The sequence below is a fragment of the Macrobrachium rosenbergii genome, chromosome 8, assembly GCF_040412425.1.
Source record: "Macrobrachium rosenbergii isolate ZJJX-2024 chromosome 8, ASM4041242v1, whole genome shotgun sequence".
In the NCBI taxonomy this organism is placed as follows: Eukaryota; Metazoa; Arthropoda; class Malacostraca; order Decapoda; family Palaemonidae; genus Macrobrachium; species Macrobrachium rosenbergii.
Genome location: NC_089748.1, coordinates 65,494,192 through 65,509,549, shown reverse-complemented (window position 1 = coordinate 65,509,549; position 15,358 = coordinate 65,494,192). Strand labels below are relative to the sequence as shown.

The window sequence follows — 15,358 nt, the reverse complement described above, 5'->3', positions numbered from 1 at the left end:
GAGGGATAGGAGGAGGGTCAAGACAGAGGGAGGGAAGGCGAGGGGAGGGACGGGGGAGTGTAGGTATTCGAATTGCTTTACCTATTTGCCCGATTCACTTGGCTTAGGCTTTATTAGGCCAAGAGTAAACACGTTAATCAACGAGATTTGCCAATGCATTATAGTATCAAAAATTAGGGGAAGGTCTCAAGAGTGTTTTGCCAAAGTACCATTCTGATCAAGTAATTAGTATGGGAGATATTAAAGGAAAACACTATTTTTTGCCAGAAATGCATAGTAGGTGCCAGAAAATATATGTTCTGAAAATGATTATGGCCTTTCCCACCTCAAATAATTCATTGTATGAAATGGGAAGTCTACATCACAATACTTAGTTGGAATTTTATGTTTAGAGATTTTCATTTAAGATTTTATTTTGGTACATGGTAATCACAGTCAAAGTTGATTATACCTTACTTAGTGCATTTCATTATTATTACTTATAAAGTTTCAACAAATTAGGTATATATGTGTTAACTCTGTGTTTCTCGTGTTGAGATTGGGATGAGAAGAGGAGTGAGGCTGAGTTGAGGTGGGTGGTGAGAGGTAGGACTGAGGTTGAGTTGAGGCTGGTGGTGAGAAGATTGAGGTTGAGTTGAGGTTGGTGGCGAGAAGTAAGAGTGAGATTGAGGTGAATTTAGGATGAGACGGGAAATGAGGCTGAGCTATGGTTGGGGATGAGGAGAGAGGTTGAACTGAAGTTGGGGTGAGGAGGAGTGAGCTTAAACTGAAGTTGGGGGGAGAGGTTCAAGTGAGATTAAGTTGCTTCCCATTGAGGCTGAGTTGAGGTTGGAGAAGAGAAACAAGTGAGGTTGGGGTGAGGAGTAGTAGTGAGGTTGAGTTGAGGTGGGTGGTGAGAAGTAGGACTGAGGTTGAGTTGAGGTTGGTGGCGAGAAGTAGGAATGAGGTTGAGGTGAATTTAGGGTGAGAAGAGAAGTGGAGTTGAGCTGTGGTTGGGGATGAGGAGAGAGGTTGAACTGAAGATGGGGTGAGGAAGAGTGAGCTTGAATTGAAGTGGGGGGCGAGAGGTCCAAGTGAGATTAAGTTGCGTCCCACTGAGGCTGATTTGAGGTTGGGGAAGAGAAACAAGTGAGGCCGAGTTGAGGTTTGGGTGAGGAGTAGGAGTGAGATTGAGTTAAGATTGGGGTGAGAAATAGGGCTGAGGTTAAGCTGCGGTTTTTGGCAAGAAGTAGGAGTGAGGTTGAGTTGAGGTGAGGAGTGATGTTGATCTGAGGTTAGGATGAGTTCTGTAGGCGCGAGGTTGAGTTGAGTTTGGGGATGAGTATTAAGAGGGTGAATTGAGGTTGGGGGGGTAGTGAGCCCAAGTGAGGCTGAGTTGAGTTGAAGTTTGGGGTGAGAAGCAAGAGTGAGGTTGAGGTGGGTTGGAGATGAGAAGCGAGAATGAGGTTGAATCAAAGTTGGGAGTGAGAAGTAGGAGTGAGGTTGAGTCAAGTCTGGGTTTGAGAAATGGGTGTGTGGTTGAGTCAAGTTTGGGGGTCAGAAGTATGAGTGGGATTGAGTCAAGTTTGGGGTGAGAAGTAGGAGTGAGGCTGAGTTGAGGTTGGGGTAAGAAGTAGGAGTGAGGGTGAGTTGAGGTTAGGGGTAAGAAGTAGGAGTGAGGGGATGAATGTTGAGGTTAACCAGCCCACTGAGTTGATTAACAGCTCTCCTAGGGCTGGCAAAGGATTAGATTTATTTTGTGGGTAAGAGCCAATTGGGACTAGCAACGGACCTACAGCTTATTGGAATCCGAACCACATTATAACGAGAAATGCATTTCTGTCACCAGAAATAGATTTTCTAATTCTTTCATTGGCCGGTAGGAGAGTGCTAGCTGAGAATGATACCAACCCATCCAATGAAGAACCGGAGTGAGAGGGAATTGAGGTTGGGGGTAAGAAGTAGGAGTGAGGGTAAGTTGAGGTTGGAGGTGAGAAGTAGGACTGAGGTTGAGTTGAGGTTAGGGGTGAGAAAGAGGAGGGAGGTTGAGTTGAGGTTTGGGGTGAGTTATAGGAGTGAGATTGAGTTGAGACTGGGGTTGAGAAGTAGGAGTGAGGTTGAGTTGAGGTTGGGATGAGAAGTAGGACTGAGGTTGAGTTGAGGTTGGGGTAAGAAGTAGGACTGAGGTTGCACTGAGGTTGTGGGTGAGAAGTAGGGCTGATGTTGAGTTGAGGTTGGGGTGAGGAGTAGGGGTGAGATTGAGTTGTGGTTGGAGATAATAAAAAGAGAGGTTGAGTTGAGGTTGGGGTGAGAAGGAGTGAGGTTGAATTGAAGTTGGCAGTTAGAAACTCACATGAGATTAAGTTGTGATTTGACGCCCCACTGAGGCTGAGTTGAGGTTGGGGGTGAGAAGTGGGAGTGAAGTTGAGTTGAGGTTGGGGTGAAAGTGAGAGTGAAGTTGAGTTGTGGTTGGGGATGAGAAGCAGGAGTGAGACTGAGTTAAAGTTGGATGTGAAAATTAGGAGTGAGGTTAGTTTTAGGTTGGGGTGAGCTCTGTGGGAGTGAGGTTGAGTTGAGTTTTGGGTGAGAAGTAGGAGTGAGGTTGAGTTGGGAGTTGGGGTGAGTTGGAAGTTAGGGATGAGAAGCTCGAGTAAGGTTGAGCAGAGGTTGGGGTGAGAAGCAAAAAGTGAGGCTGAGTTGAGGTTGGGGTGATAAGAAAGAGTGAGGTTGAGTTTTGGGGGAGATAAGCAAGGGTGCAGTTGATGTTGAGGATGGGGTGATAAGGAAGAGTGAGGCTCAGGATTTGGTTGGGGGGTGGGGTGAGAAGCTAAGCAGGCTTAGGGAGACTGTGATAAGCAAGAGTCAGGTTCAGGTTAGAGTGAGGAGATTGCCGGTAGAGGCTCGAGTGATATCTGGGGAAAGTCTTGTCTGAGATAATAGTTCACCAGACGATTGGGTTTTGGTTGCTCAATTACTTCTCATTATGGGTGAATGTTCCTTCATTGTGATGTGTGCTGTATGTGGTATAGTTCTGTATAACTTCCTGTTACCGAACATATTTTGTGTGTGGGTGTGTTTGTCAACACTGCCTTTTTTTGGCTACACTAAAGCAAGTAAGACTTGTAAAGAAAGAATACGCAACATGTTCTTGGATCACCGTGTGAAACAGCGTGGTTCATTTCACCGAAGCTCTTTAAAAATTTGCAATTTCAAAGTCAAGAACAAAATGTCATAGATGTCGAAATAGAATCAAATTAGAGAATTTATGCGCAATTTTAACGGTCGTCAAATAAATGTAAGAGATTACTACACACGCGTTACATAATGTCGGTAGTCTATAGATTTCTACACTTAAAAGTGGCGTCTTTTCCGGTGATTAAGAATGAACTTCATGCAGCTATATATTGCGGAAGTGCATAAAATAGCCTTGTCCGTGTCACGTCAGAAAGTGGTGTGTTTTTCACAGCCGTTTCATTGTCAAGAGGTAAATTTGCTGTTTAAACTGAGTCTGTCAGGGGATTATCTCGTAATGATGATAGTTTTCATGTGAATATGCTTAATATGACTAGTTCCTCAAGTGGATAATTAGCTCCAGTGTCAACGTCTGGGAATAACTGATAGGCTAATGAAGACGTTCATGATTATCTCTGTTTGATATTGCATTAAATATATAATTAATTTCATGTACTTTTGTGTTGGGATACCAACAAAAGTTTCCAAAAATTAAACATTTCCATTTTTCTTGAGTAGGGGGGTGTTAATTCTACAATAAAAAATTCTGAGATTCTTCATCTGTTTCAGCAAATTATTCATAGTTATCTTTTTTTAGTGTATTTTTTTCACCAGGCGCTTCATAAAAAAACACAAGGTAGCTTGTCTATTGTTACATGTATTTTTCTCTGAAACTGTGCTGTATTTTTAACAGGTTACAGAAGACAACTGGAAAGCCTAAGTAATTTTGTGATACTATAAGTATCCACTCCTGCTGTATGCTGCTGCTTTTATTAGTCTGGATACGAGTTAACCTCAAGGAAATTGGGAGATCTGTGTGTAATGGGTACAAATGCAGGTAAAAATGTCACAGAAAAAAAGTCACAGGAAAAGTCACATTAATCTTTCCTAGATAGTGACCCCCAAGGGTTTTAACCTGGTATGTATCCACCCAAATGACACAAAATTAATAAAAATTTTATTTTGTAAAGCAAGCTCAGAAGGATTTTTATATGGTCGCTTCGAAACCAGTTAATTTCAATAAAATCTGATTGAAGTGAAGACTGTAAGTTCATTCCTATACAAGCCAAATAAAAATAAAATCAGGAACAAAGGGACCCCTTTTATATATTTATATTAACGATGGTAAGGTTAAAAATAAATGCTTTTGAAACGAGCCGGTAAAAAATAAAACCTATTACCTGGGTCTTTTAATTTTTTTATCGGCTGGTTTCAAACGCATGTATTTTTAACCTTACCATCGTTAATATAAATATTTAGAAGGGGCATATTAATTCCTGATTTTATTTTTAGTTGGCTTGTATAGGAATGAGCCTAAGGCCTTCATTGGTGATTTTGTGTAATGCTAAGCAATCAGATTTTATTGAAGTGAACTGATTTCGAAGCGACCATATAAAACTTCAGTCTGAGTTTGCTTTACAAAAAAAAATAATAATAATAATAATAATAATAATAATAATAATAATAATAATAATAATAATAATAATAATAATAATAATAATAATAATTCATTTTGTGTGTGTCTGTGGATGGTGATCTGTGACTTAGAATTTCGAGGTTACAACAATAACCATAAAAGTAGCTGGGGAACCAATTTTAATTGGATAAACCAAGTACTAAATATACTTACTTCGGATAATTATTTATAATGAAGTTGGGTGCTATATATACTACTGAAATAATGTTTTTGGCTTGGGTTTGCTCATCATTAGTCTTTTTTTGCTTTTGCAGATGGGAAGGAGAGTGATTTTCCACATGAATGGTAACATTTGTTCAATATGAACAGTATTAACTACCTACAATACAGCATTTTTACGACCTTCTTTGCAATCAGTTAGAAGCTAAAACCCCAAAATCCTTCGTAACTCAGTTTTTTTGCTTTTTTTTACTAGGTGATGCAGCCGTGCTTTCGGCAACAGATAGTTAAATGGCATACACTGCGTATATAAAACTAGTATTCCTTTAATGACGATAAAATTCATATGTTATAACCTATGTTATTTATGTTTCACGTTTGCAATAATAACATTCCGATATCACAGGCACTATATAAACTAACATCCCTTCCATAATATAATCTATTTATATTCTTATAACGTCCAAAAGTGGCTGGGTGGAAGTAATTTTTTTAAAAGAAAATTTTAACTATTATTACATCGGGGCAGACATTTGTAAAACTTAATGGGACGCCTATCGACCACCAATATAGCTCATCCTCCCTCTAGGGGGTTAGTGCCGTCAGTGCACCTCACGTGGTGCACTGTAGGCATTAGTTCAGGGTCTTTGCAGCGTCCTTTAGCTGCAACCTCTTTCATTCCTTTTATAATGTACCTCCGTTCAATCTCTTTCTTCCATCTGATTTTCCTTCCGCTCTAACAATTGTTTCATAGCGCAACTGCTTTGAGGTTTTCCTCCTGTAACACCTTTCAAACCTTCTTACTCTCAATTTCCCTTTCAACGCTGAATGACCTCATAGGTCCCAGCGCGTGGCCTTTGGCATAAACTCTATATTCTATTCTACTCTATAGCTCATCCTGGATCATAACAGTTAAGGACTATCTTCCATTAAGAAGAACCTTCTGTTACTTTGATGCTATCGCTTCAAGTGTTTTGTAGATAGTCTTATAATTTTGCAATTGAATCCTGTTTGGTCAAGGTCTCAAAGAGCATTAACCATGAGTTTTTAACCAAGAAAATGCATTATCGGACCGTTAATTTTCCGATTTCTTAAACTATTCCGATCCTGTACGTATGAGTGATGCCTACATCTAAATAGTGATTCCCCCACCCCTCTCTCTCTCTCTCTCTCTCTCTCTCTCTCTCTCTCTCTCTCTCTCTCTCTAACGAATAAACAACAGAAATCTATATTCCGCATTGAATATAAGATAAATAATGCTCGTTCGTGATTAAGGTTACGTACTACACGAAGGTAAATGTCATGAATACACATCGGCGAATTATTGCAGTTAACTACAAATAGAGTGAATACAATTCAACGACTTATTGGTAGTTCTAAGCAGTGCTTTATACGATTATCCAGCATTGGCCTAAGATTCGTTCTCTACCTATGGCCGTTGACTTGTTTTCAACCTGTTGATGGTATGTGTAAGTTTGTGGAATGTTTCACTGTGTGCAAGGTCTAGGTATATACCTGGACCGTAGTTGTGTGGACGGCTCCCGCACTCGCATATGAGTGTACTAGAAAGACCGGGATGGGATACACGCATCAGCTATGCGTTAGGCAATTGTTTAACCTCCTAGCATTAGTTTTAAGGCTATTTTTTTTAAATTGTCATTACTAGCTCGTTATAATGTACTAATTATACACACACACAGTGTGTGTGTGTGCGTGTATACATATATGTATAAAATTGTTCCATGTGGTCAAGTAGGCAAAGCATCTCATAACCTGACTATTATGTTTCTTAGTGACGTTATGGCAAACCGTACAAAGGTTAAAAGCGACCATGTGATTACCGATAAGAATAGGAAACCTGAGGCCGTAAAGGGCTATTTATCTATCACTAGAAAGGCAAGTGCATATTCTAGGCAGTTCACCAGTTTGGGAATATGAGGCTGATGTTTGAACTGAATTGGGCTATCGAACATTTCGACGGGAGATAATTTTTTGCCGAGTTTACAAGTGACATAAAGTTGTATATCTAGTTTAGCCAGAAAACTGGCTGATTAACAGCTTCCTAGTCTGACCAAGAATTGATCTATTTTAAATGGGCTATCGGACATTTCGACGGGAGATAATTGCTTACTGAGTTTATGCAAGTAAAAGGGGACATTGCATATCGGAAACTATTGGTTAACTATTGTGGTGAGACACAAAAAATACTGTTGTATAAAAGTGAGACAGTAAAAATATGTTTCGTATAACCACATGTGGTAACAATAGCTGTGTTGTATTAGGGAAGCGACGGTTAACTGTTTTTTTTTTTATTTTTCTTTTATAAAACTACACATTTCCTATTCATGTAGCGACCCACTGATCTTCACATATTCTTAACAAAGCCTAGGGACCTGTTTATACAAGTGATAAACCGCCTGCATCAACATAATCTTCACGTTATATCTACAAACCACACGTTCAAGTCAAAAATAGCCACTGCAGTTTGACATAGTCACCTTTGCATTGACCGGCATACTCCCCGGAGAAGCATATTTTTCCTTACGCTCAACAGCGGTAATATTCCGAGATGGTCAGTTGGAATCCAGGCAAAAAGTCACAAGTAAAAAAGTCACAAAAATCTTTCAGGAAAAAAGTGATTAATCTAAATAGTGGCCTCCAAGGGTTTTAACATGGTAAGTATCTACCTTTGCGGCGTGTTTAGTACAAGCCAGTTGGGGATTACCGTAGAAACACGAAAACACTGTAAATATCATAAAGATAATGACCCCAAGAAATATTGTAAATTTTCTCTGTGATTTTATTACTGGCCACCATGAATTAATGTGACTTTTTCCTGTGACTTTTTCTTACCCAAAATTGTGACTTTTTTTTTTCCTATGACTTTACAACCACCCACCGGTCAGTTGCCATATTAAAGGATTACAGTACCGTTTTTGGACTCTTAAGTATCAACTGTCTTTCTCAATATTTTGTTACATAATTACGCTAAAAGGATGCTGCTCTAAGCTGATGTCGCATAATGTAAACAATACAAAGGATTTTGAATTTTGTTCTTGACATATTCCCGATGTTTTGGAATTGAGAGTCATAGGAAAGACACCAGAGACAGGTGGAAAGACTTAATGTGGTAAACGGTCATCCCTACATTACATACAGCTGCTTTGTTTCTAGTTATTAGAATAATGTTAGAGAGAGAGAGAGAGAGAGAGAGAGAGAGAGAGAGAGAGAGAGAGCAACTTGTGCCATAAGAGTTAAAATAAGCCCTACTGCTTAGCTACTGTGACCAGAACAGGTTTCAAAATAAAGACGTTGATGAAAACGCAAAAGCAAAAGATAAATAGATGAATAAATGAAGTATACACGAATATCAATTGTCCCTTGAAGGTCAATGGCCATTTCCCAGCCATTTGCTACTCAGGTTTTTGGTTACTGTTCTTCCAGCGCATTTTCCTGAGATGTAACCGAGTACCAGGACCTTTCCCTGATAAAAGCGGGACGCCGTAGCTTAAAAACTAAGCATAGAATTTTCTTGAAACAATCTCATTATGTTTCCTACGCCCAAATTACTGAAGAGATAGTAATCTAACCTAACCTAACCCACCTAAGCAACCAAACCTAACCCAACCCAACTTAACCTAACCTAACCTAACCAACCTATCCTAACTCGACCTAACCTAACCTAACCCAACCTTAACCTAACCTAACCTAACCAACCTAACTCAACCTAACCTAACCCAACCCCAACCTAACCCAACCTTAATCCAACCTAACATATCCCAACCTAACCTAACCTAACCAACCTAACCTAACCTAACCTATCCAAACCCAACCTAACCTAGGGGCATGGCAAAAATTTGGGGCTGGCGCAATACTAGCATACATCTCAAAAATTTGCCCGCCGGCCTTAAAATCATTAAGTTCCTTGAAGATTTCAGAATGAAACTTTGGGTTTGCAACTTTTTGTCCCCTGAACTTGTTTTTACAAGTATAATGTTTACACTACTGGAAATTGTTAGTTAAATGCAGCACATAGAAATAAAAGGTGTAATTATCGCTCATTATTAGTGAAGAGGATTGGACATAGTCACATTTTTAGGCATAAAGATAAATATAAATGGACAGCCTCTTTTTACAATTTACAAATGGAAAGCCTATTTTAAATATATATATATATATATATATATATATATATATATATATATATATATATATATATATATATATATATATATATATATATATATATATATATATATATATATATATATATATATATATATATATATGTGTGTGTGTGTGTGTGTGTGTGTGTGTGTGTGTGTGTGTGTGTGTATGTGTATGGGAGTGTGGGAGGTAATATGTTCCAGTTCATCAAATTTCTCTGTAAAATATTCAGGCCCACGAGGTGTTATCCTATACTATATCCTCGCATGGTGTTGATTAAAATTTTACTTATTCGTATACTTTAAAAATTTCACTTTTTTCTCAAGATTATCTTAATTCTATTTTTTAAGATTCAAAATGGATGTAGAGTTTTTGAAAACAACTTTGTTAATTATTATTGTTTATAATAAAAGACTTCACTATTATTTGTGAGAGAGAAACAAATAGATTTATCGAAATCGAAATGCGAAACCATAGACCAAACAAGGAACTTTTTTACTCTTCAGTTGTGCTTGCATATTAATTGCTTGTTGACACTTGATTTCCCTTTTGCTCAATTTGATTTTCCTTTCTCACAAGCTTGGTCAGCTTTACGAGCTAAACTTTCACCTCGACCAAACCGTAGGACAATGGACAGAGAAAGCAACTTGCTGATCGCAAAGTTTTTAGGTAATTCTATGCAGTTAGCTTCCACCACAAAGGCAGTAAACGTAACTTAGCTATCTGTGCTTTTATTTAATCATAATTTCATCTTTTAAACTCAGACCCGTTAACTACAATTTTCCCTTAGAGACCAAGGAAAACAAATGGATTAAACCAAATCAAGTTCAACCGAATCCATACCTACGGGTATTATATATTATGTGACCGCAAAAGTATTCATGACATTCATCACCATGTTCTTCCACTCAATTAACTCTGTACCAGTCATTGTCTAACAAGCTCTCTGCATTAACATTTTCTCTTACTCACGCATTTTTGGATGTTCTTCTTTGGAAACCATGTATTTCCATACATCAAACAACTTTCAACCGCATTTATAAGACTCAATTGTGTCTCACTGAAGGCATTCCCTCCCTACGACCTTTTCTCTCTATTTTTCCCCTACTTGAACAATGCCTGTTACAATTGTTTTCTCCAAACTCAGCAAGGCCCTCCTAACATTAAATGGCCATTTACTCCCCCCGTCAGTGGTTCTCAATGTATTGCTTCTTTCTCATGGATCATTGTTATGCAGATGTGCTACTTGCATTAATAATCTCTGCATGTAATTTTTGTTTCTGTAATACGTTTTCATAACCATAATTTATATAAAAAGAAAATGTTTAAGAGGGCATGGGTCGCCATGGTTAATTTGGACAAGATTTTTGGTCACTGCCAAAAAAGGTTAAGAACCACTGCACTTTATGACCCACTAACGGCTCCTTTGCCTTAGGACGCAGCGGATTGTGTTCCAGGATACTGACATTTCCTAAGGCAGCAATTTCCAAGCAAAGCAGCGCACTAACTACCTTGGCGGTCGCAGATATTTACAAATTAACTGATCTGATGTATGTGATTGCCGATATCAGATTCTCATCTGCAATTTCCTCTTACTAATGGAGCCATACCCTCATTACAAACACTAAAAAAAAAAAAAAAAAAATTAGCTATGATCCAACCAAATTACAATTTGGTGCAATTCTGTAATCATTTTTGCTGGGAATATACAGTAATACCAGCTACAAAAATATTGGGTACTTTGTGTGTAAAGTATACTTAATGCATATAAATGGCATTATTGCCTAGCATTAATCTATTTTCATTTCATATCGATATCACTACTTAACCTGATCTTTGCTTATTACGCTAGTATGACGAAAGGAGATAATTTTCTTAAAATTTTTACATTCGACACGATGTCTCATTTATTAACATTTTCTAAGGTGAATGTGCAAGCGGTCATATACATGTATATTTCAGGTTAAAATTACGTTCTCCATATAATTTTCATCTAACAGTTAACGAAAACGAGCTTAAAATACTTCAAACATACAGCAGACAAACGTGCGCTAGTATCATCTTTAGATATAAACAAGTGAAAAATTGCGCCGAAGTTTCTTTGGTGCAACCAGGTTTTCTGTACAGCGTATAATGCTGTATGAAACTCTCAGCCACGGCCCATGAAACTCTCAGCCAGCCGAGGTGGCCTGTGTTGTTACGGTACCAGAAGCACGAATGTGGCTAACTTTAACCTTAAATAAAATAAAAACTACAGAGGCTAGAAGGCTGCAATTTGGTATGTTCGATGATTGGAGGGTGGATAATCAACATACCAATTTGCAGCCCTCTAGCCTCAGTAGTTTTTAAGATATGAGGTCGGACAGATAACGTGTGAACGGAAAAAGCCACCTCAGTAGTTTTCTTTTACAGAAAACTTAAAAAGAACCCAACGAAACCCATTATACGAGTGAGCAAGCGAAGAGAATACAACATATTACAGCTCCCCTCCCCAAAATAAATAATGGCAATTTCTATTACATTATTGCTTTGTGAAGAGGCGGGACATAATTTGCATGGGCATGCACCCACCTCTGTTCTGATCAACTGCACAGAAGAGCGCAGAGCTTTATCCGCTATTACGAATGTGATCAGCGAAGCGTAAAAGCTTCTTTTAACGTTTAGCCTATATGAAATAGTTCATCCAATGCGAGGATATATTTAAGTACAGCCTTAATAATAAAGAAATGACACTCGGCTGGATAACTAATCTGAATAAAAACAAACAAGAAATGTAATTCCAAGGACGAGATATGTTTGTTGAACATTACAGATAAATGGGGTAGAATAGCACTCCAAATAGAAAAAAAATGAATAGTCTCATCGTTATTGCTACTCTGTGCAGCCAGTATTTATAAAAGCCAGCGCCATTTGATCTGTCCATTCATGTCCACAAAAGCTAAAATTTCACTTCACGGACCCCTGTGAGAATTTGAAAGAAAAGGCGATGCTGACCCAACTTTACAAGGATACTCATAGTTATTTTGAAGTTACAGTGAGACACGTAACGCAGACTTCATAAGTAACTATGAACTGCACCATTTCTGGAAAACGATTTGAAGAACGTAAACTTATGAGCAGGTAATCGTTATAAAATAAGGTGAATTTCAAATTACACACACACACACAAACACACATTATGTATGTATGTATGTATATATATATATATATATATATATATATATGTATGTGTATATATATATATATATATATATATATATATATATATATATATATATATATATATATATATATATATATATATATATATATATATATATATATATATATATATATATATGAAATATTATATTTTGCGTTATATCTAATGCCTGCTCATAAATTTCCGTATTTCAGTTCATTTTCATAATCCTGTTTGTTTGTGTCTTTTTTTTTTTTGCCAAGAAATAGTGCAATTCAAAGTTTCTTGCGAAGTCTTCGTTATGTGTCTCATTACAACTTCAAAATGATTATGCGTATCCATTCAAGTTGCGTTAGCTTCCCCCTATTACAAATCTTGACAGTATTTAGTGTAGTGAAGTTTCAATTACCCTAGATAAAAATGGACAACTCGAATGACATTCACGTTCTTATCACCGGCTGCACAGAACACGTCATACGTCCTGGTACTTGTGGAAGGAAACTCTTCGTTATCTCCAAACGAATAGTGCAATCACTGCCATTATTAATATTAATGTATTTTTTTTTAGTGCTGTTCTTCTTCATTTAACAGTAATGGCTAAAACACAAATATCTCATCTTTGTAACTATGAATCTTATTTATTTTCATTCAGATCAATTACCCAACCGTGTGCCATTTCTTTCATTAATACAGTACAGCTATGCCCAATGCACACTCGTGTATGTATGTATGTATGTATATATATATATATATATATATATATATATATATATATATATATATATATATATATATATATATATATATATATATATATATATATATATATATATATATATATGAGTATGCATGCATGCATCTATGTGTGTGTGTTTTTGTTAGTTATGAAAAACCTATGTCTATATTTTGAAAATAAAGGTAAAATGCTGCACGTTAAATTCATGTAACAAGGAAAAGCCTATGATAACCTGGTATTCGCAATTTGAAAGATGTTGACAATGAGGCAATTTAAAAATGTCTAAGACGAATGCGAATTGTCTGTGTTAGAATATTTAGATGTTGTTATGTACACCTGAGTCTGATAGAAGTATGTTTACTTGTTCGGGGCTCTTTAATAACAGGCCTAAGAAAGGATATTGTGTATTGGTGCAAAGTTATGGGATAAGAAAAGAGATGAATGTGGTATGAAAAAGCAGATGTTTACGGGTGATAAATTATACATTAGAGAAGTCAAGAGCACCAACACATTTCTCCTAATCAAATTAGCATGGGCATTTACTTCCATTATGATGTGTTGGCTAAACTATTCCTTCGTTCATTACAACTTTGGTTTCCATAAAACCGCTCCCACATCCCTCCAACAATCTCATTCGAATCTATTGCATACTTCCTGATCATTTATTACTTCGCTTATTCCGTAACTAGCCTCTACTTTTATTCTCCCATCATCAGTCATATTTGTTTCTAATCAACTACTCAACGCAAACACTTCCGATTTTCTACCAGCCCTTTTAACTTTCATTGCCCTCTGTTCCTGGTCTTAGTTTATCCTCATAACATTCTTATTTTTCATATTTTCACTCTTTTTATTCTCTGGCAATCTCTGGTAGCTAGTAGAAACTTCTGTATTTCTTCATACTAGTACCCATATGGGTAACTGTCAAAGTAACAATAGGAGCGTGTGCGAATGAGTAGAAGTATTTTTCAGTTGACCTGAAGTGTTTTAATTTGTTTACAAGTACACAGCCTCCAAGTTGAAAGATAATATTTTCATTACTGCATCTGCTAATTGGCTATTCTATCAATTATACTGCAGTACTGATACTAACATGGAATGTCATTTGGCAGGCACGTTTCCAACTCTCAGAATGCATTCGTGTCTGCTTTCAACCGTGATGAGGAGACGACCTGTCAGTCTGACACATTCCTCGCAGGCTACAAAGGCACTGATTAGCTTGCAGGACTTTCTCATTGCCTTTCAAATAGAGCATTACGGCCACAAGCGAATGAAGACGTACTGTGAAATTAAACATTTACGCACTTTATTTTCATATGTTAGAATTAGCTGTTTTTTAATAAGTTGATTTTCCAGTTCCACTAATTTAATGTTTCCATTCGTGAATTTCCATATTTAATTCTAATAAACATTGTTTTCGATCGTTAGAAGAATTCCAATGGGTGCCGAAGAACTCTTCCACTACTAGTATCATTATTTCCCAAACTAGCGATCATGAACCCCTCAAGGTTCATAGCCAAGGCCAATACAAAGAAGGTTCCTTTCAACATCCACAGAGATCATTTAAACTTCCAGCAAGATGGATTGGCGATAGGCTCCTCTCTAGGAGTCCCTCTTACCGATTCCTACATGGCAATCGTAAAAAACCTTGTTCTCTTTAAGATCCCCATGCCAGACACGTATCACAGCTACATGGATGACGCCTTAGTGCCAGTGGAGATCAAGAAGACCTTGAAACCCTAAGCAAGACTTTGGATGAATGCTCAGACCTAAGACCTAAAGTTCAGCAGCAAGAGAAGCCACGATGATGCTCTTCCATAATGTACAGGTGAAGTGGGACCCCTAAATGTACTCCACCTCTGTCTACTCTCTCCTTTTAACCACTCTTTCTTAGCGGAAAGTAAAACAAGATCAACAATGGAGTGGTCTGAGACTTCCCCTCTTGAAATCTGGCTACCACATGCAAAACTGGCAAACTACAACCTAAACCCTCCTAATTGTCGGTAACAGCAATCATTCCTCATTGTATATCATATTGCCAGAATGAATGCCTCATGGATATTGGAGCTATCTTTTTCCATCAGGTCATGAAATGGAAAACTGATTGTACGTAGAATTCAGCTATTGGCAGCTCACGTAAAAAAAAAAAAAAAAAAAAAAAAAATCGATGTAGCACTTTATTGGTATTGCTGACGCATCTCCTATCTCTCTCTCTCTCTCTCTCTCTCTCTCTCTCTCTCTCTCTCTCTCTGTGCAGGTGCTAAGGAAAAACAATAAGATCAACCAATATGGAATAATTGGATTCCAGTCCTTGTGTACCCGCACTGCATTCCTATCAGTAGAGGTTTGTTCGTGGCTGCTTGTACCCAAACATTAAACGTGAGTTATTCTAGGAGATGTAACCGTTTGCATCTGTATTCAAGCTTTA

At 37.5% G+C, this 15,358-nt stretch overlaps 1 protein-coding gene across 1 annotated transcript; it reads right to left on the bottom strand.

Moving 5' to 3' along the window:
* Positions 1-786: 786 nt before the first annotated feature.
* On the bottom strand, positions 787-6,437 carry LOC136841170 (uncharacterized). The gene is made up of 3 exons (XM_067108210.1): positions 6,362-6,437; positions 1,907-2,815; positions 787-1,493 (listed from the first exon to the last, which is right to left on the bottom strand). The coding sequence occupies exons 1-3, from the start codon at positions 6,435-6,437 to the stop codon at positions 787-789; spliced, it is 1,692 nt and encodes a 563-aa protein (XP_066964311.1).
* Positions 6,438-15,358: the final 8,921 nt, after the last annotated feature.